Source organism: Trichosurus vulpecula, chromosome 2 (assembly GCF_011100635.1).
Source record: "Trichosurus vulpecula isolate mTriVul1 chromosome 2, mTriVul1.pri, whole genome shotgun sequence".
Classification (NCBI taxonomy): domain Eukaryota; kingdom Metazoa; phylum Chordata; class Mammalia; order Diprotodontia; family Phalangeridae; genus Trichosurus; species Trichosurus vulpecula.
This window is the reverse complement of record NC_050574.1, coordinates 146,009,981-146,030,509: the sequence shown is the minus strand read 5'-3', so window position 1 is coordinate 146,030,509 and position 20,529 is coordinate 146,009,981. Positions and strand designations below refer to the sequence as shown.

At 38.7% G+C, this 20,529-nt stretch overlaps 1 protein-coding gene across 1 annotated transcript in view; it reads right to left on the bottom strand.

Moving 5' to 3' along the window:
- Positions 1 to 2,217: 2,217 nt before the first annotated feature.
- Positions 2,218 to 20,529, bottom strand: part of MMP20 (matrix metallopeptidase 20) — a 55,941-nt gene continuing 37,629 nt past the window's right edge. The window contains exons 8-10 of the mRNA XM_036745336.1: positions 19,088 to 19,244; positions 4,890 to 4,993; positions 2,218 to 2,318 (exon numbers count right to left, since the gene is read on the bottom strand). Coding sequence (XP_036601231.1) covers positions 2,218 to 2,318; positions 4,890 to 4,993; positions 19,088 to 19,244 — 362 coding nt within the window. The remainder of the gene's footprint in view (positions 2,319 to 4,889; positions 4,994 to 19,087; positions 19,245 to 20,529) is intronic.

Here is a 20,529-nt window from a genome sequence, read left to right as displayed (position 1 = left end):
TTGGTTAGTCTGTTTTTGGGTGTTATTTTCTTCAATATTTTTTTGGGTCTCTGTTAGCAAGTTGTTGACTTGTTTTTTCATGATTTTCTTGCATCTCTCTCATTTCTCTTCGCAATTTTTCCTCTACTTCTCCTACTTGGTTTTTCAAATCCTTTTTGCACTCTTCCATGGCCTGAGACCAAATCGTATTTTTCTTGGAGGCTTTTGATATAGCCTCTTTGACTTTGTTGACTTCTTCTGGCTATATGTTTTGATATTCTTTGTCACCAAAAAAGACTCTGTAGTCTGAGTCTGAGTCCTTTTTTGCTGCCTGCTCATGTTCCCAGCCAACTACTTGACCTTTGAGCTGCCTTTAGTGTGGAGAGTACTTTGTCCCAAGCTTTAGGGGCCTTGTGCTGCTGTTTTCAGAGCTACTTCACCACAAGCTCTGCCACACCAGCACTCCTCCTCCCCTAAGAGCTGACAACCATGACCATGTCTCAGATCCAGGCAGGGCAAAGGAAAAGAACCTTGCCTCTGCACCAGCAAAGCAATCCCAGCACTCCTGCTCTGATCTGCCACTTGATTCCTCCCACTGGGTGGGTCTGGGGCTGGAAGCAGCTGCCACTGGAGTTCTGAAAGCAGCTGCAGGAGCTTCCTACTGCTGCTGCTGCTGCGCCGCATCTACTGCCCCTAGGGCTGGGGCCAGACCACACACTTCTCTTATCCAAATCCAGCCATTTTCCCACTGACCTGTTCAGTTGTCTTTGGTGTTGGTGTGCTGAGAAGTCTAGTAACTGCCACAGCTCAGTGATTCAGGGCCCTAAGGCCTAGTCTGCCCAACTCCCAGTCTGGTTGGTTCTGGTGTGGCCCACACTGGGCTGTGCTCTGCTCCCAGCACAGTGAGATAGATCCATCCCAGTGACCATCCAGGCTGTCTTGGGCTGGAGACATGTTTCCCTCTGCTATTTCATGGGTTCTATAGCTCTAGAATTTGTTCAGAGCCATTTTTTACAGGTGTTTGGAGGGATTTGGGGGAGAGCTTAAGGGAGTCCTTGTTTTCCAGCTGCCATCTTGGCTCTGCCCCCCAGGCTTATATTTCTATCGATTGTATTTATTGTCATCACAGAATTTCAAAGTTGGCCTGGTCTTCACCTGCCATCTAGGACAAATTACCTCTTGCTTAATGTACCAGAAATTGTTTAGTGAGCTTTTGTTTGAAGATCTCCATTGATGGAAATATTTACTCCCTCTCCCCCCAGCCCTAGATAGCTTATTTCACTTTTGAGTAGCCTTCTTAGGTAGTTGCGCTTGATATCAAGCCTAAATTTACTCCTTTGCAACTTTTACCCTTGTTATTCCTAATTCCTTCAAAGCCCAAGCAGAACAAGTCCAATGTTTTCCATTTGACAGTCCTTCAAATACTCAAGGTGTTTCCTCTGAGTCATTTCTTTTCTAGTCTAGACATCGCTAGTTCCTCCAACTGATAGTTCACACACTAAAAAAAAAATGGTTTGATAGAAGCCAGCCGGTGCTAAACAGAAAGGAAAAATGAGGAAATGTTCTAATAAAACATTTTTGTTGGTTTCAGTTGGAAAGATTTCCTGTTACAAGGTGTCCTTGGTCTAGTATGGGAATTCACAACTTTGCCTGCCCTTATCTATTTCAAAGAGCAGCGCTAAATTGGAAAAGCAAGCAAACAAAACAAAACAAAACAAAACAAAAAACAAACCAACCACATCATAGTTTGGTTGTATGGCATTTTAATAGTAACAGGAAATTTTTTAAAATGCACAGCAAATTGCAGCACTGTGAATGTCGATTGCCTACAAAAATATTGTTAATAATGCAGCCAATAATTTTTCTAGTCAATGAAATGTTTGTCATATGAATCAGCATACCTTTAAGAGGCCTTCCTCCTGATAAGAAATAACAAGCCAAAAATTCTTACTCAAGCCCAAGAGAAAACGAAAATTGAGATGTTGAGTTTGGGAGTTCATTCTGATCATTAAAACAGTAGGATAAGGTAACTGAGTCTGACACAGATTGAACTTGTTGATTCAATGATGGTGATGGAATTGACAAGCTTAGTTTTCCTTTTCACCAAGTAGTTTCCTGCTACCAGTATGTAAGTCAGAGGCCTCTAAAAAGTCAGCCCCTTCTACCCTACATTATGCTTCTATTCTCATGATCCAGTCGTCAGCTCTTTCCAGCGATCTTCATACTTTATGTGTTTATTTAGCAACCAATCCAGGAACTAGATTTCACCACATTAACCACATCTTCCTTCTCTATATCATATTTATAGGATTTTGGTCCTGAAAAGAAGTAAATGTAACCTAAAAGAGACAAATTAAAAGTTTGGTAACAACAAAAATGGGGTTTAAGAGTGTGCAAATGAGAGAATTAGTAATGTTTCTAAAAGTGGTATTACTTTAGTGGGCAATTGAGAATTTGTCAGGCAGCACACTGAGTAAATTTTTTAGACAGGCTTTTCGTGCTTATCATAATCTGGCCTCATCCTACTGCTCTTCAAGGCAACCCCTCTGATCCAGTATGGAACCATTATGGTTCCCCATAATGTCTCCTTCCCATGCCATAGTAGAAGTAATATTACAGCCTTTACTCACTTCAATTCTATAAGCACTTATTAAATGCTTATTACATGCCAGTAGTTTCCTGAGTTCAAATCTGGATTCTGACACTTACTAGCTGTGTAACCCTAGGAAAGTCACTTAATCCTGTTTGCTTCAGTTCCTCATGTGTAAAATAAGCTGGAAAGGGAAATGGCAAACCACTCCAGTATCTTTGCTAAGAAAACCCCAGATGGGGTCATTTAGAATCAGATACAACTGAAAAATGGCTGAAATGAACTACATGCCAGACACTAGCTAGGAACTGGGGATATAAGTAAAAAAAATCAAATAGTCTTAGAACTACAGAATCATGAAATTTAAGAGTTGGAAAGGATCCAGTGGTCAGAAAGTCCAATCATAGATGAAAGGAACTATTGCTATAAAATACCTGACAGCCTCTGCTTGAAGACCTCCCAGCAAGAGGAATCCATTACCTTTCCAGGCAGCTTATTCCATTTTGGGGTATCATTAATTGTCAGGAAAATTTCTTGACATCAAGCCTCAGTTCACCTTTTTTGCAATTTCCACTCTTGATTCAGCCCTCTGGGGCCTAACAGAACAAGTCTTTAGATCTTTCCCTCTAGTCCCTTTTATGTATCTATATCTATCTATACATATATATCTATATCAAATATTATATATATTATAGCTTATACTGTATTCCACTCTGTGCCTTTGTTCATATGACTGCCCCTGTATATAACCCCAATAAAGTCTATTCCACTTATACATTCTCTCACCATATCCTAACTATTCTTCAGGGCCCAGTTCAAGTCTTACCTTCTAAATGAAGTCTTCCACTGCTCCAGCATATATTTATCTGTCCAATTGGGAGATTATCTAGTATAACCCTATCATTTGGGAGAGGAAAGAACTGAGGGGAGGGGAGTGACTTGCCCAGGGAAAGGAAGTGATGTGCTAAAAGTCACTCAGATAATAAGTAACAAACCCAGGATTTGAAATCAGGTTCACAGACTCCAAATCTAGTGGCTCTTTCCTGCTGTACCACACTGGAGTCACATAGTTTCTCACTGTTACCTTCTGGCTTCCCAGTCTTCCTTCATGTCTTAGCTGAACCCTCACCTTTTAAAGAAGCCTTTTCCCATCCCCCTCAATATTAGTACCTTCCCTTTGTCTATTATCCCCTATTTATTCTGCATGTATATTCTTTGTTTACATGTAGTTGTTTACAAGTTTTCTTCCCCATTAGACTGTGTGCTTCTTGAGAGCAGAGACTGTCTTTTGCTTTCTTTTATAATCCCAATGCTTAGTACCTGGCACATACATGGTAGATGATTCATAAATGCTAGTTGACTGACTATATGGTATTTTGTACAGTATTGTTTTTTAATTGTTACATTTAGGCTAGTTTTTCTCTGATGGATATTTAATTTAAACATTGTAAAATCTTCATTTTTGAGTGATCTCTCCCCCCTACTACCAAATAAATAATTTTTTTTAAAAGAAGGGAAATCAAAGCAGTTCTGATGAGTATTTCCAATTAAAGACAGGACCTGTGTCTAATAATAACAAATTGAATATATATATATATGTATATGTATATATATGTATGTACATACACATATATACATAAAACATGAGGTTTGTAAAGTACTTTTCTCAAAATGATTCCCTAAGGTAGGTAGTTCAAGTAATATTACATTAATGTTATGGATAAAGAAACTGAGACTTGGGAAAGTTAAGTAAATTAGCCAGGGACACATGACTACTAAGTGTCTGAGGCAAGGTTCAAATGCAAGACTCCTGATTCTTTAAGTCCATTACTCAGCTATCAACTGTGCCATATTTTCTTATACTTTGATATCATTGTTCCAACCAATTAAATACTGGTTGACTTATTGAATCTGCCCTTTCTGAGCTTTTCTAGAAGCAGAGACAGAGCAGCAGTGTCAAGCTATCCCCTGATCTTGTGTCAAAGAGTCTAGCATACTAAGGATCTGGCCAGCTCACTTTAAATAACATGTCAAACTATGTCTAAGAAGCAGTCTTGTATTGTGCTGGGCAGAGCCTAGAGCCTCATCCATTTTGTTGTTGTCATTAATCACTTTGGTAGTCTGGTGAAACCTATGGACCTCTTCTCCAAATAATGTTTTTAAATGCATAAAATAAAGTACTTAGGATTGCAAAGGAGACCAATTATATTAAAACACACACACATTTTTCACTCCAAATTCATTGAATGCTTGAAATTCAACTCTAAAAAGATATCTTTTTCTGAAATGGTATTTATCTCAGGTTTGATATGATACTTACCATTCAATTCAACAGCAGCGTCTATTTTGCCCATTATTCCTGGAAATTCTTCTTCAATGTTCTTGGGGTAATCTTTTTCCATTTTCCTTTTTACTTCATCAAAGCTAGAAGAATGAATAAAATAAAAAAATAAAACACATTTATAGGGCCAATAAAATCAACCCCAATGCAAGACCACTTTGGCCATGTAGAAGTGGCTCCTGACACAAGACTTCTATGTATTTAATTAATGATATCTTTTGTTTTCATATCTGTCATTTAAATTAATTAAATTTTGCAAAACTCTTTGAAACAATCCTCCTTTGATGCCCACAATGCACTGGGAAGGAAGTAGAGTGTGCACTACTTTACTCATTTTACAAATGATAAAACTCAGATTCTTAGAGGTTAAACAATCTTTCCAAAGCCCCTCAGTGAAGACTTAACTATAGGTATTCTCATTCCAGATTCATTATCTTTTAAAAAAAATACCATTGTTTCCTGCCAGTCTTATAACAGTAACAAAGGATGGGAAATGAAGGTAATCTATCAGGGTTTATTCTTAATGGACTCATGATAGATAGTTTGTAGTAATAATCAATTTCTTTTCCAAATGCTTACCAACTACTTCCTTAATAATGTGTTCTAGAATTTTGCTAGGAATCTTTAAGAGGCTAGCAGGCTCTTATGGACAACAGGACAGGAAAATTCTTATGATACTCCATGTAGTTTTCATTTCTTTGTTATGAATTTCATTTATTTTTCTTTTTGTAGAACAACGTATTGATCCTTTTTAAAATCTTTATATCATAGTTCCCAGTTCAGACTGAACTCTCCCTTGTGACAAAGAAAACCAACTAAGCAAAATCTCTGCTAGTGACTGTCTCTGACAATGTATACCAATGTATACTTTTCCCCCGTTCCTTGGGCCCTCATTGGCTTTTCAGTTATTCAGAGTTCAGCTTTCTTTTAGTGGTCTTTTCATTTGCATTGTTGTAGTCATTGTGCATGTTGTTCCTGTGGTATTGCTTATTTTGCTCTATATTAGTTTTGAGAAATCTTCCCATATTCCTCTGAATTCTTCATATTTGTAACTTTTAACTGCACAATAATACTCCATAGCATTAATCTATTCTAGGTTTTTAATTCCTCAATTAATAGGTACCTACTTTGTTTCTAGTTTTTTACTAACACAAAAAATGCTACTATGAATATTTTTGGCATCTATTGGAACTTTGTTTTTGTTTTTTATTTTCTTGGGAGCATTTGCCCAGGAATAGAATCATTGGGTGGAAGAATATGGACTGCTTATAGTTTTGTAGCTATAAGCTGGCCAATGTAATTCCAATAACCTTGGTTTTTTTAAAAGCATGTTACTGTAAAAATCCCTGGGCACGGACTTAGGTAACTTCAGAAATAAGCAAGCTCTGCGCACTTCCATGGCAGAAGTGGGAGATGTTTTAACAAACACTGCCCCCTTTTATCATCTGTCCCCAAGGGGTTGCTTTGTTTGCTACTGCCTGATGAAAATAACCCCAGAATATCCAGGAACAGGTTTTCATGGTGGGTTGGGTTTTTGGGAGAATGGTATTTGAAATGAATGGTATTTGAAATTACTTGAGGAAATTAATTTCCAACAATTTCCTTGATGTACTAAGAAAAAATGAGCTAAATCACAAGAAGCATAAATAAAAGTATATATTTAATCTTCACCAAATGTAGTGTGGAGAGACAGTGAGGTTTTTTTCATTGGCTAAAATACAACACCAAAGCAATGAGGCTTTGCTGCTAAAAGATATGATTGGTGGAGGTAGGATTAGGGGGTTAGATGATCAGAGAAAAATGATCTTGCCTCCTGACTTTAGCTTTTGTTGAAAATTCATTTTCAACCTAATCCATAGGAGATTTTGGGAATATCTACACTTAAGTTAGATAGTTATCTATAACAGAAGGCTGCCAATGCCTAGGCATAGGGATCCAGAAGAAAACACAATTCTATCCTGGGGGCATACTATATTTTGTTAGCTGGGGATGGTGGATATGATTAAAGAACTACAAGCCTGTCCCTAAGGGAAGAAGACGATATCTTCCAAGTCACTAGATGCTAGAGGGTGGCCCCAAAGAGATGATTCCAGAAACCAGTAGTAGTGAGCCATGACCAACAGAGACTAGGTGCTCAGTAACCAACAGCAACCAAGACACCATCTGAAACCAAGAAAGCAGCTATCACATTAGCTGATCTGAGGCCAGGGAAGCAACACCCAATAGAGACATAATGTCTAACAGTTACAAGTAGACAATTTGAGACTATTGGGGAAAAGTAGAGTAACTCACCCAGCATAGATGTCACACCAAACAGGGAGCATTCCCAGTGAGAGAAGCTTGATAACATAGCCAGTACACATCAGTGGTCTGGTAGCACTGGAGACATGACTTGACAAGTATAGGGGCTACAAGTGTTTCCTCTATGTTTGTGCCTCCTCCATGACTCCTATGTGTATCCACTAACCCCACTGATGATGATGAAATTCATATTTTGTGGTATAGTGTGGCCCAGGATTGTGGGGGGAATGTTTTATTTTTCTTACTATGCTATTTCATCAAATATCTTTGTTCTATATTAACTATGTTTGAGGAATAACAAAGATTGTGAGTTGATCCATAGGGATGTCAATTGGGATGCCTTTTGAGAACCAATAGCAATATGGTACTACTGATTTGACTGCAGAGCCCAGAGCAAGGGAGAAGGGTGTGCATGGGGAGGTTTTTGTTATTGTTATTTGTCCTTCATTCTCCAAGAGGACCATGACATCAGGAAGATGATGCCACGACTTGCAAATGAATTAGTTTTAAGTGGAGGAGGGCTCACTTTTTTCCCCAGAACAACCTGGGCCCAGTGGCAAGATATAGAACGGGATGACAGAGATGGCCCTGTGTATATGGGGTAGGTTGGGGACGATAGGTGTGGCCACAGGGCAGATGGTCACATCAATAATGTGAATTGCCAAATAAGATGTGAAATTTAGTCTGATTTGGGACCAGCAAAATATACTGTACTAGATGAGTTTGTATTCACTTACTCACGAGTCAAGACAGCTTGACCTAGGTCAGGAATTCCAAAGGTAAATGGATTAACTCCTTTAATAGACTTAGTGCATTTTTTTCTGGTGCTCTGGGCTGGGGGTGCTATACCAGTTGGGGAGAAGTTACAAGGAAGACGGCAAAATGACTTGATAGACAAATGGATGGGATATGAAGCATGATCTGGGTTGTTTTTCTGGCTCCACTTAAGTATCGAGGATTAATTTAATTAAATTAGACCATAAGCTCCTTGAAGGCAGGTAAGGTATAGGTTTTTTCAATTTTCTATCTCTATCTTAGAAGACTGCCTTGCTCATAATAGCTGTTTCATGAATGATTGTTGAACCAAATTGGAGAGAGCACTGATAGATGACAAAGAAGTCCAGAGAGAAAGTGGAAGGATTCCAGAAACAAAAACTTCACCTACTTCTTGGTTTCATTAGGGGAATTCATTCAGGATACAGCAATGGTCCTAAGAGGAAGAACTTAAGTTTATGCCTTTAGTACTACAATTCAGGTACATTATAAGTGAAATGGGGTTTTATAGGGTCTCCTGGGAACCTAAGAACCACATATCCATTTATTTCTGTGGGGAAAAGGTCTTATGATGGCTGGTGACTACTGGGTACATGGTCTCTGTTGGACATCATTCCCTTATATGTACTAGCTTCCAGTTCCACATCTGTAGGACCATCTGCTGGTCTTAGCACCTGTGTTCCAGGCCAGAGTGGCTAGAATATCTCTCAGGAAGGGCAGGATAATAACTTTTCCGTTATAGAGAATATAGAGCAAAAGCCATGCACAATATTAGCAGGATAAAAGTAACTTTTCTTCTAGACCTTTATGTAATGGCACTGCAGCCCTATATGATTAGCCCTAGATTATATGGTCATGTGTGAATTACTTGGGCTAAACAGTATTTTTTTCAACGTCAATGGTCATGCATGTGTACTTCTACTGATATTAGGCTACCTCAGAATATCTGACCTTGACCTTCAAGAAGAAATCAGAATGAGCTGGTTTCCCATCCTTTAGTTTTATTGGTCAAGAGCTGGATTTTGTGCTATGCATTGGCGTTTCATAGCTTTCTCTTGTCATGTTTTTGATTCTGTGATTTTAAAGCATGGATATTGTTACAAGGAAATGTACTTGAAGTGCTTAAGGAGCATACTTCAGTAACTACTAGAGATATTGTAGCAGTGGTTGGTGTAAGGAAGGCAAGTGTTTCAAGCTTCACTCAAAGAGAAAGAAAAACACTTGTCATGGGCAAGATAATACAAAGGTGGAAATACATAAGACTGGAAACAGAATTTTTACAGATGAAACTCAATTTCATCTAAGGCTATGCCTAAAAATTTGTCGGAAGAGATTCAGATAAGCCCGTAAGAGCAGGGAATCTTCATTTAACTGTAAATCACCCAGCCCCAAAAGTTACTTGGGAAATTTTTATGTTTCCAGTGGACTTGGAAGGCTTGTCCCCACTGGGGAAATGATGAACTCTGATAAATAGGTGGATACAGTGAGAATTGTGGCTAAATTATAGAAATTTCCAAATGGAAATTTAAAAAAATGGAATATTACTTGTACCATGCCACTTGTCATAAAAGGTTAAGAAATGTATCTAAGAGATGGAGATAAATATACTTTAGTGGCCTGGAAACTAACTTGGCTTAAACCCCACTGAAAATCTATGGACCATAATCAAAGTTTAGGTGTGAGAAAATGAAAGTTTTGTCAAATGTACACTTAATGTCCAATGTGTTGTGCATAGTTTCGTGATGAAGAACTTAAAAGCATATGATAAAATTTGAAAACTCAATTAAAAAACATGTAAAACAAGTTAATGTAACAAGAGGAAGTTGTAGTGCACATTAAAAATTTTTTAAAGATGTAAAAAAGTGTGCAGTTCATTACATAAAGAAATAAATTTAATTATTTTTCTTTGTCCCAAGTAATTTGTGCACCACTATAATGGAGTTGAATATTTGTAAGATCCTCTTTGGGTTAGCTTGAAGATGAATTTTCAATAAAACATAAGCTCAGGAGGCAGTAATTCTTTGTTTTCTGGCCACCTAGCTGGCATTCCTGCCCCTTCTGTGCATATATGTCAATAGCAAAGCCCCATCACATTGATGCCACTTTATGGCTGATGGGAAAAAAAGCCCTACTATTTTCTTATATTTCATTTGATGAAGTTTAAATATACATTTTCCTAATTATTTGTTTCCTAGTTATTTATTCAGCTCAGTTTTCCTCTTTGCATCTAAGAAGTTGCTGGAAACATAGTTTCTCAAGTGGCTTCAAAGTTAATCTAAAACATCTTTGTGAAGTAATTCAAAGTGGGTTCAGAATAGAAGACACAGGACTAGCCACTATACAAAAGGCAAGATTAGTGAGAAAGAATGAGAAAACCAAAAAACTCATGATATTTTATGCATTGAAATAAATTAATTTAAATTGTTACTAAGCAATTTTAGTTGGTCATGTTGGTGTTCAATGTCAGGCTTTTAATAAAGCATTACACAATTATAAAAAAGGAAAGTGTCTTTCCATTTCCAAATAGCTCATTCTTACAGTAAGACTTGAGGAATACCCCAAAATTAGAGATTGTGTGGATTGAAGTTTGATGGGCACCTCAAAAACCCACAATGGGATGGAACGAAAGGAACTGAAATGAAAAGAAGGCTTCACTAGAAATTCAAAATGCATAGAAACTAGACGAACAAATAGATGTATGATCCCAGGTCATGTGTATATGACTCAAGGTTTTGCAAGAGAAGGCAAGGACATATTCAGAAAAGAGAAGAAAAAGGCTTAACCTGAGAAAATAACAGCTTGATGCCAAGAAATGACTTGTCCAATTCTGATAAAGAAAGGAATTATTGCTTTGAAAGCAGTGGTAATTTTCTGGACCTAACATATATTCATTCAGATATGTTCTTTCCTATTATAGGAATGAGTTTCAGATGGAATTTTGAAGAAGCAAACTCTTACTGACTGAGAAATTGTAATTTATTGGTCTGAACTGGATATAGAGATTTCATCCTGTGATTTGATGTCTTAAAAATACAATTTTGATTCATTTTTTTAAGACTTTAGGCAAAAGTGTGATGTAGGCATAGTCTGTGTTGAGAATCCTCCAAGGTCCCCTGTTAGTGCCTCTTTCGCCATCCTGCCTTCCTACTCTCTCCACCATGCATTCTGGGGTTCCCTCGCCTACTGTGAAGGGTGGCTGGTCTGTTTTGTAGATTAAACTGTTCTAAGGTGCTAGCATCTAACAGCTTAATATGGCATCTTGCTTTGAGGCATTATTTGCATTCTATTGGAAGGTATCAATATCTCAAAGACAAAATCAATGAAGGGTTTGAGACCTTTACAATCATCCAAAGAGATATTTTTGGTCAAAAAAAGAATTTGGATGCTTCTTAGCACACTTAGCTTGCATTCCATAAATTTCTTATAGTACTTCTTCAGGTATATTAAAATTTTTATCATAAGGCCAACCTTTTTTGTCTAAAATTATAGTTCTTTACCATTAGAATTCTTGGATGTTCAATGTAGGATGAATGGTGGCTCTGGAGATTCAAAGCCTTGGATGCCTACTACCTGTGTGATACTCTGTACCTCAGTTTTCCTGATTGTAAAAATGAAGGGACTGGATGAAATGGCCTCTGAGATCTTTCTAACTTTAGATTCTATGACCTTATCTATGCTTTTGTTGTTAGTTGATGGCATTTTTTAAACACGTTTTTCAAAGCACAAACAAAATGATTTGGGTAACTTCAAAACAAAGCAGAATGGTAGTCAAATAAGTGATGGGTGAATTGGAGAAGATAAAACATTTAACTGAACTTTAGGTTCAAATCCTAAGCCCTTTGAAGTTCACATTTCACTTTCCAAAGTAGAATAGGCTGTCTATGAACATGGTAGGTTCTCTTTCTTCAAACAGAGACTAGATAACCACTACTCTGTGATATCATAAAAGGGATTCCTTTTTTAGAAACATATGGATTAGATGGCCTAGAAAACATCGCCAATGATTTTATGAGTCCATGATCTCAGCTCTAATAATCATCAACTCAACCTTTCAATAATTAAATTGAATTGGATTTGTGAGTTGATCCAGGCCCCATGACAGCCTAGGGGTATGACTTTTCTCTCTTCTTAGGAAATTATTTGTTTGAATAATGTGAAATGTGTAATGTAGCAGGGCACAGTCAATGAGGGGGAGAGATATGGAAGAAATGAGACCAAGATAAGAAAACTATTGTAAATAAGGGTATTAGAATGTGCTCGGAGTGGCAACACTTTTGGCCAAGTCAGATAGAGGAGGATGTTGGAAAAGGTAGAGCAAAAGATAGGAATCATATAGGGAGGCAAGATGACATAATGTAAAGAGAACCCTTGGCTCTCAAGTCAGAAGAACTAGGTTCAAATTTCATCACTAATATTATGTTTGTGATAGTAGGCAGATTATTTATCCTCTCTGAGCATCATTTTCCTCCTAATAAAAATGAAGGGGTTAGACTAAATGGTCTCTGAGGCACCTTCTAGCTCTAAATCAATGATATCATGAATTTACATTGATTCAGGGTGTCCTGAAAGTCTCAGTGCAATTTTAAGCTTTAATAGCTTTTAGCTATTAGCTATTTTCAGGTATTAGTATTTTTAGGTTTATGATCTGTTTTCTCTGTGAGGAAGGTAGTACTAGTATTTTTTTTTTGCCAATTTAAAATATGAAGAAACCGAGAATGGTTAAGTGACTTGCCCGTTGTCTAATAGTATCAGAACAAGGTCTCAGAAACAAGTCTTCTGACTCCCAGAGCAGACTGGACTGCAATCTCAGGCACGAAGATTTTTGTTAAAGGTGAAGAGATGATTAGATTTAAATAAAGAATGCATGCATATGCATGCAAATTAAAAAAAAAACTTGTAGATACATAAAAGATTATTTGCGTCCATTTTATGTGCTCCTTTTAAATTTTACTCATACCTTGTGGTATAATGGATAGTGTGAGGGACTTGGGTTAATCTGAATCCTTACTCTACCGTGTATTAGTTATGTGACCCTGGGCAAGTCACTTAACTTTTCTGTGCCTTGAATTATCTCTTCTGTGAAATAAGTATTGGACTAGTTCTCCAAGGTCCCTTCCAGCCTAAATCTATGATCTTATGATCCTACGACCAAAAACTATACAAAGAAATGATTGATCTGTGGCATGTACAAATACCTTCTTGGTGGTGGTGGAGCAGGTGGAGGGAACATTTTATTCATTATTTATTGTGGATAAATCTATAGCAATTGGATTAATTTCTACTAATGAGAGCAATTTGACTAGCTATAACCTACTACTATAGTACCTGGGATGATTTTCAGGAATTCATGATATCAAGCACTCATGTTTACAGTTTAGTGGATGAAATGACTTCCTTTTGCCAATGGTCTTCATTTTAAGTGAATTTGACTATGTTCTTAGAATGCAGTTTACCTTGTTATTTTCTGGAGTTTTGGTCTTCTCTATACCTATAAATTAGGGCAGAAATTCACCTTCTCAGGAGTCTGGGAATGGGAGTGGAAGAATGCATCTGTAAATATTTTGGGTCTGCCTGAAGAAGACGTGGGAAGGTTGGAAAAGGGAGACCCTCCAGATCAGATATCTGTAGTCAATTCTTATTGGAAAATACAGCAGCAATGGAGCCTATTTTCTGGTGGGTTCCATTGCTCTGCCTTGCCAGTCTGCTCCTTCTGAAGTTACTGTTGGGACTTTTTCCCCTTTGGGTTCCTGGTGTTACCACTAGGTACATCTATAATCAGAAACTCTAGATGTATCAGGCACCTCTAGAAAGAGAAACTTTCCAAGGGTGTCCTAATCACTGAAATAACTCAGACAAATTAGAAGTTCACCAGCAGTTGTTCCATAAGGACAAGCTAAATAATTTCTAGTATTTTGTTTCTTAGGTTTCTATTTTCTTGGATTATTATTTGTTCCAGAGACTAGACTTGCATGGAAACTGAGGGAAAAGGCTAGAAAGGGAAAAAGGAGAGGGCCCTAGAGAATGAACGAAGTGTCGCAAAATTGAATAATTCCTGATTACTTAATCTGGGGTTGTTAAATGCAAAGATGATATCTAGAGACCATAGGATGTGTCTATATTTCTAGTGAGGCCATATTAAAAATATTGTTTCTAATGCAGGACAACTCATTGCCAGGGATATTGCTATAACTTATTCTGCACCTTGAAGTATCAGATCAATGTTCTGACATTTGTCTCCATTATTCTCTTTCTCCTCAGTGGATAAAATTGGGCTGCTTGAAAGAGTGAGTGTAAAGCAGAAAACTCTGGGGCATAGCTATGTACAGTATGAACATTGCTTTATGTGGAGTTGAAAGATCTGGGATTGAGTTCTATTGCTAACATTGATCACCCGTGTGTCCCTATATAACTCATTTATCCTCTCTTAGACTTAGTTTCCTCCTTTGTAAAAGGAGTTTAAGAATATTGGCACTATACGCCTCCTTAAAGCACCATCTAAATGTGAGGTATGGGTAGCATTAGTTGCTCGACACTGGGACCCAGTCACTAACCTCTATGAGCCTTGATTTCCTTAATTTTCAGTGGAATGGATCACAGGGCCATAAATGTAGAGCTGGAGAGATTGTGGAGGTCATCCAGACCAACCTTCTTATTTATTTTTTCAGTTTAGGAAGCTGAGGCCCCGGAAAGATAAGTAGTTTGCCCAGGGTCACACAGGAGGGACTCAGACTACATAGGTCTCTTGTGAAGAAGGCACTCTACAAACCCTAAAGCTTTCTCTAAATGGGAGCCGTTATGAGTTTTAGTTATACGACCTTGGGAAAATCATTGATCTCTTTGAGCCTGTTACCTCATCTCTAAGATGTAGATAATAATATTTTCATTATCTCCCTTAAGGGGTTATTATGAGAAAATTAAAAAAAAACTATAAAGTATTATATTAAGTGTGAAATGAGTTTCTTCTCCTTTTCCTCCTTCTCCTCTTCCTCTTCCACCTGCTCCTCCTCCTTCTTGTCTTTCTTCTTCTTCTTCTTCTTCTTCTTCTTCTTCTTCTTCTTCTTCTTCTTCTTCTTCTTCTTCTTCTTCTTCTTCTTCTTTCTCCTCCTCTTCCTCCTCCTCCTCCTCCTGCACTTCCTTCTCCTCCTCTTCATCTTCCTCCTCTTTCTCCTCCTCCTCCTTATCACTGCCTTCCACTCCACTGGGATTTCTCTCCAAGGTGCCAAAGGCAAGAAATGACTGGCTGGGTCAAAAGTTTATGTGTCTGATGTCTGTCTATCTATCTTTCTATTTTTCTATGTCCTCAATAAGCTTTTTGATTCGAATAAATAATTTAGTCACTGTAGTCTACAGTGGGAGGTGTGAGGTTTCCTTGGCTACTTAGGTTGCTTCCAGTGTGTACCAGTTGTGCATGCCTCATTAAGATGCTACTTGTTAAATAAGGCCAACTAAAAAGTCACAATATTTTCTTTAGTAAGAAGAGTATACCAATTGTTCTGTCGGTAAATTTAATGGGTCTTCACAAGGGGAGACAAGAATAGCATAGATGATTGGAATCCACTGAGAATCTTCAAGCTTCCTTTTAGAAGATACTTCCAGCATCTCTTCAAACTTAGCCTTTTATTTGAAGAGCTGAGAAGTCACATGTGAGTAGGAGTAGGGTAGGATGGATAGAGAACTTCTGGACTCGGAGTCAGGAGACTTCTATTTGAATCACACTTCAGATGCCTACTAGATTCATAACCATGGGCTAGTCATTTAATTTCTCAGATCCTCAGTAAAGTGGGGACATTTGCATTCTCTACTTCATAGGACTCTTATGAGGAAAGCATTTTACCATCCTTCAGGTGTTGTGCAAATGTCAGTTGTTCAATGGTAGCATTGAAGAAACCTCTCAGGACTTTGGGACAGGAGAAAATGAGAGGGAATCTGGCTCAAAGGCTTGGAGCAGAAGGAAAGAAGAGTGGGGTTAACCCATAAGAAGGAGAACTAGACCCTTTATAATAAAACATTTTTTTTGGCTCCACTTGTTCTTTGTAATGAATAACAAAGAATGGACCTGTTCCTTTGTCTGCTTCTCGGCAAAGTCCACAGTGAAGGAAGAATTGCTTAATGCTTGTGACTCACTGAATGTCAACACTGTGGTTTATACCCCCTTTCCCATGGAAACACATTCTGAGCTCAAACAGCCTGGGTTTATTTTTCGGAAAGGAAGGTCTGAGAAAGAAATGGTGTGGTTTTGAGGTTTGAAACAAGATTAGAAGTCACAGCTTATGCCTCCCCATGTTACTGCTAATGATACACTGGGCTTTTCTGTTCTCTGTGCTCTAGCAACTCTGAAATGGGGAAAATAATCACTCTCTAAGGGGAAGGATGGGAAGTATGTATTTATAGAGGATCGTAGGCTACATGACAAGTAACAGATGATAGAAGGCTGTGATGTGCTTGGACAGAGCATTAGGGTCAAAGGCAGGAAAACTGGATTCTGGCCTTGGCTCTGTGACTAAGCAGATGTACAGTCTTGGAGAAGTCAATTCCATCCTCTGGGCCTCAGTTCCCTCAACTGTCAAATGAGGAGATTAAATTGGATTATTTCTAAGTTCTCTTCTAGCTTTAACATCTCATGGTCTTTCTTTGGTACTTTAAGGATTAATGATTTCCTCATGTGTTTGCTTCCTCTATCATCAAAGATTGCAAGCCCTGATAACTTAGTAAGTGGTCTTTGAGATTTGCTGTGGCCAAAAATTCCATTGCCTTGTTGCCAGGTTGGCCACAATCTCAACAAGGAGCAAGCTCTAGTGGATTAATGATCTGGAAAGACTTCGCTCTTTATTGACATAGCCTTTAAATCCAAGATCACCTAGGTCCAGGAAGCATCATAAGAAAACTTCAGTTGAGGTTAATGATTTTATGATTTGTAAACACAACAGATGGGAATTGGGGGGCTATAATTTTGGTCTCTGTTTACAATGGTTTACTGTTATGTTGAAGTCCTTATTACTGCTCTATCCTTTCACATGGTTCTTGTTTGAAGTCCATGGAAAGTGTTGGTGGAGCACTGTCATGTTTAAGGAATTTAAGGTGTTGTGAAAACCCTCCATATGCATTCCGTCTGGGCCCCAAGGCACAGGAGCATTGGGAATGTCTAGCCTGGACCTGGGTGCATGGGCCCATTGAGTTAGAGTTAGAAGGCACCTTAGGATCCATCAAACACAAACCCCTCATTTTACAGATGAAGAAACTGAGGCAAAGAACTACTTTTGATGTTTTTCCCTGGGTCAAGATGCTCGTAAGTATGTGAGGTGGGATTTGAACTTAGATCTTCAAGTCTAATGATCTCTTTAAATATGCAGGGAATGAATGGGTGCTGAGCCATTCATCTGGACTGGGCTCAGCCTCTCCTAAAATAATTTGATAGTGGAGCAGCCACAACAACCATACAATTAACTTGTGCTCCTTAGAAAGAAAATAATTCATTGTGCTAGCTAAGATTTTGGAAGTGAATAGTCTTGATTTATCAGCAATAGTTATAACTGTATAAATATTTGAAAGGCTGTCCAGTGGAAAAGGGGCCAGACTTTGTCTGCTTGACTCCAGAGGGAAGAATGAGTAACAATGAATAGAAGGTACAAAGAAGCAAACCTGGGCTTGATATATGGAAAAAAGTTGCTAACAATTATAGTGAACCAAAAGAAGAGGCTGCCTAGGGAGGTAGTGAGTTCCCCATCAATGGAGGTCTTCAAGCAAAGTCTAGATGGTTTTGGTACCATTTGGGGATGTTGTAGAAAGAATTATTATTCAAATATGGGTTGGGCTGAATGGCCTTTGAGATTCCTTTCAACTCTAAGATTTGGTGATTTGATTTTATTTGTTTTGGGGAAGGCGGAAATTTGGACCTATGATTTCTTCTACATGGAAAAAATGCCTTCGTTGAGGAAGATTGGCAACTGCCTCTTTCTCCCCTCCTCCATTAGCTTTTGGAGGGCATGTTTTTGCCTTTCCTTGTATCCTTAGTGTTTAGCACTAGGGCAGCTAGGTGGCACAGTGGATAGAGTACTGGCCCTGGAGTCAGGAGGATATAAGTTCAAATCCAGCCTTAGACACTTACTAGGTGCAAGTCATTTAACTTTCTTTTCCTTAGTTTCTCATCTGTAAAATGAGCTGGGGAAGGAAATGGCAAACCACTCCAGTAGCTTTGCCAAGAGAACCCCCAATGGGGAAATGAAGAGTTAGACATGACTAAAATGACTAAACAACAATAAGGGTTTAGCACAGTGCCTGGCACATAGTAGGTGCTTAATTAATGCTTGTTGAATTAGTTTGTGATATCTATCAGGAGAGTCGCCTGGGGTTCTGAGTAGTTAAGTAATTTGCCATTGGTCACACAGCTAGAAAATGTTAGAGGCAGGACCTGAACCCGGGTCTTCCTGCTTTCACAACCCGTCCTCAGTTTTCATTGTCATACTACCTTATTTCTGCCCATTAGTAAGTAGTTCATTTAATTTTAGGTAGCACATTTCCTCCATAGAGCTCTGCAGCTAATTAATATTCCCCCAAATACAAGGAGTTGGATGTCATGTAGCTGATATTATTGCTGAACCAAAGTCTGGCTGGTAGGTAGGTAGATGGAAAGAAAGCTAGACATGGAGTCAGAGACCTGAGTTTGAATACAGTTCTGCCCCTTTGTCACTCTGTCACTTACCCTCTCTGGCCTGAGGTACTCTTTTGTAAAATGAAGTGGTTGGATTGTTCTGCCTCTTCTAGCTCTTAACTCGTGATGTTATGATTTCTGTTCATGTGCTATTCCCTGATGACAATTCCTGAGTTGTTATACTCATTGTTTTAGATTTAGTTAGCATATTGAAACATCTGCCACATTGGTCGCCTAGATACCGAACAATGGCATTATTGAGTGAATCTTCTGCTTCTCAGCTGCCTGTTTCAGCCCCAGACACAGTCAGGGGAGGCAGTGAATGATGCATAAATGGTCTGGGTCAGTCAGCTGACTCGCCAAATATTCTACATTCTTCTCCACAATAGGATTTTCAATCCAGCAAAACAAAATACCATTGGCTAGATTAAAAGAAAAAGGGTAGTGAAAGTACCTGTAGTAGTCCTCCCCAACAAAGAAGAGAGTCTTCCGGGGCTCCCTTAGGTAGACAGCTGCATCTATTTGTTGCACATGCCTGGGGAACCCAAAGTCATAGATGGTCCTAGGAGGACCCTGCATTTGAAATCCTCTTGTTATCCAATAGTGAGGACCTGCACACAGAACAAAGAGTTTTAAAAAGAAATAAAACAAAGTACCACTTCCCAGTGCTTTACCCTGAGGAAGCACTATTTCTTATTCCTATTAAATCCTGTGAGTTCCCTTTTTGGTTCCTCCTCACAAACAGCACCTTCCTTTTTGGCTGGAGAGACAGTATAGCATACATGCATAGTCCTGTCATTCAAATTGCTTTAGAAATCCCACTTCCCTTCTGAAAACACAGGTCAGCGTTCTAACTAGGGCAGACTGCCTGGGCAATTTTCCTGGCTATAACCCCTAAGAGTATCCAGAACTCTAGCTCTGGCAAGACTCTTGACTAACGAGTATAGGTCTGGGAATGTGGGAAGGTGCTTAGCTATACCTGTAGGCGGGGACTTTCTTCCAGTAATACTAACAAAAGCTTGGTTGGTTGGTTGTCCTTTGTTCTTGAAGAGGACCAAAAATAACATCACTATGTTAGAGTCAAGTTACCGTGTGTCCGACTATGGCTGATCAGACCAATACAAGCTCGGAATGCTCTACCACAGGATGGGCACAAATACTCCATGTGAACTAAATTTGGTGGATTCCCTAAATTTACATATCTCATATTTCTTTTGAGCGGCTGCAGTTCTGCTTTGTTCATAGAGCACAGTGCCTCCTTTGATGCAGGCATGTTATGCTGGGTGGTTCTTTGCCAGTATCTCCCATGTCACACAATCATTTCCTATAGGCCTTTAATTCATTCAAGATATCTTGCGTCTCTAGCCATTTTCCATTCTCAAAATTTTGTGAGTCATTTTGTTCAGTCAATTTTCAGTCATGTCGGACTTTTTGAGACCCTATTTGAGGTTTTCTTGGCAAAGATACTGGAGTGGTTTGCCATTTCCTTTTCCAATTCATTTTACAGATAAGGCAACTGAGACAAACAGGGTTAAGTGACTTGCCCAGGGTCACACATCTAGTAAGTGTCTGAGACTGGATTTGAACTCAGGAAGATGAGTCTTCCTGACTCCAGGCTCAGCACTCTATTTATTCACATAAATTATTCATAATTTCACTGTGTCACCTAGCTGTTTCCTGCAGGAGCCATAGAGTGGGTGAAATGCAAACACCATAGGATTATAGGATATAGGGCTGAGCCAAAGCCCAAGGGCTTTAGGTTACTTGTTCAAGGTCACACAGGTAGTGTCAGAGCTGAGATTTGAATCTAGGTCTTGGGCCTTTTCCCCTATATCACCCTTGGATCCCTCCTTTACTATGACCAAAGGTGGGCATTGTGATATAGTGGGGGAAGAC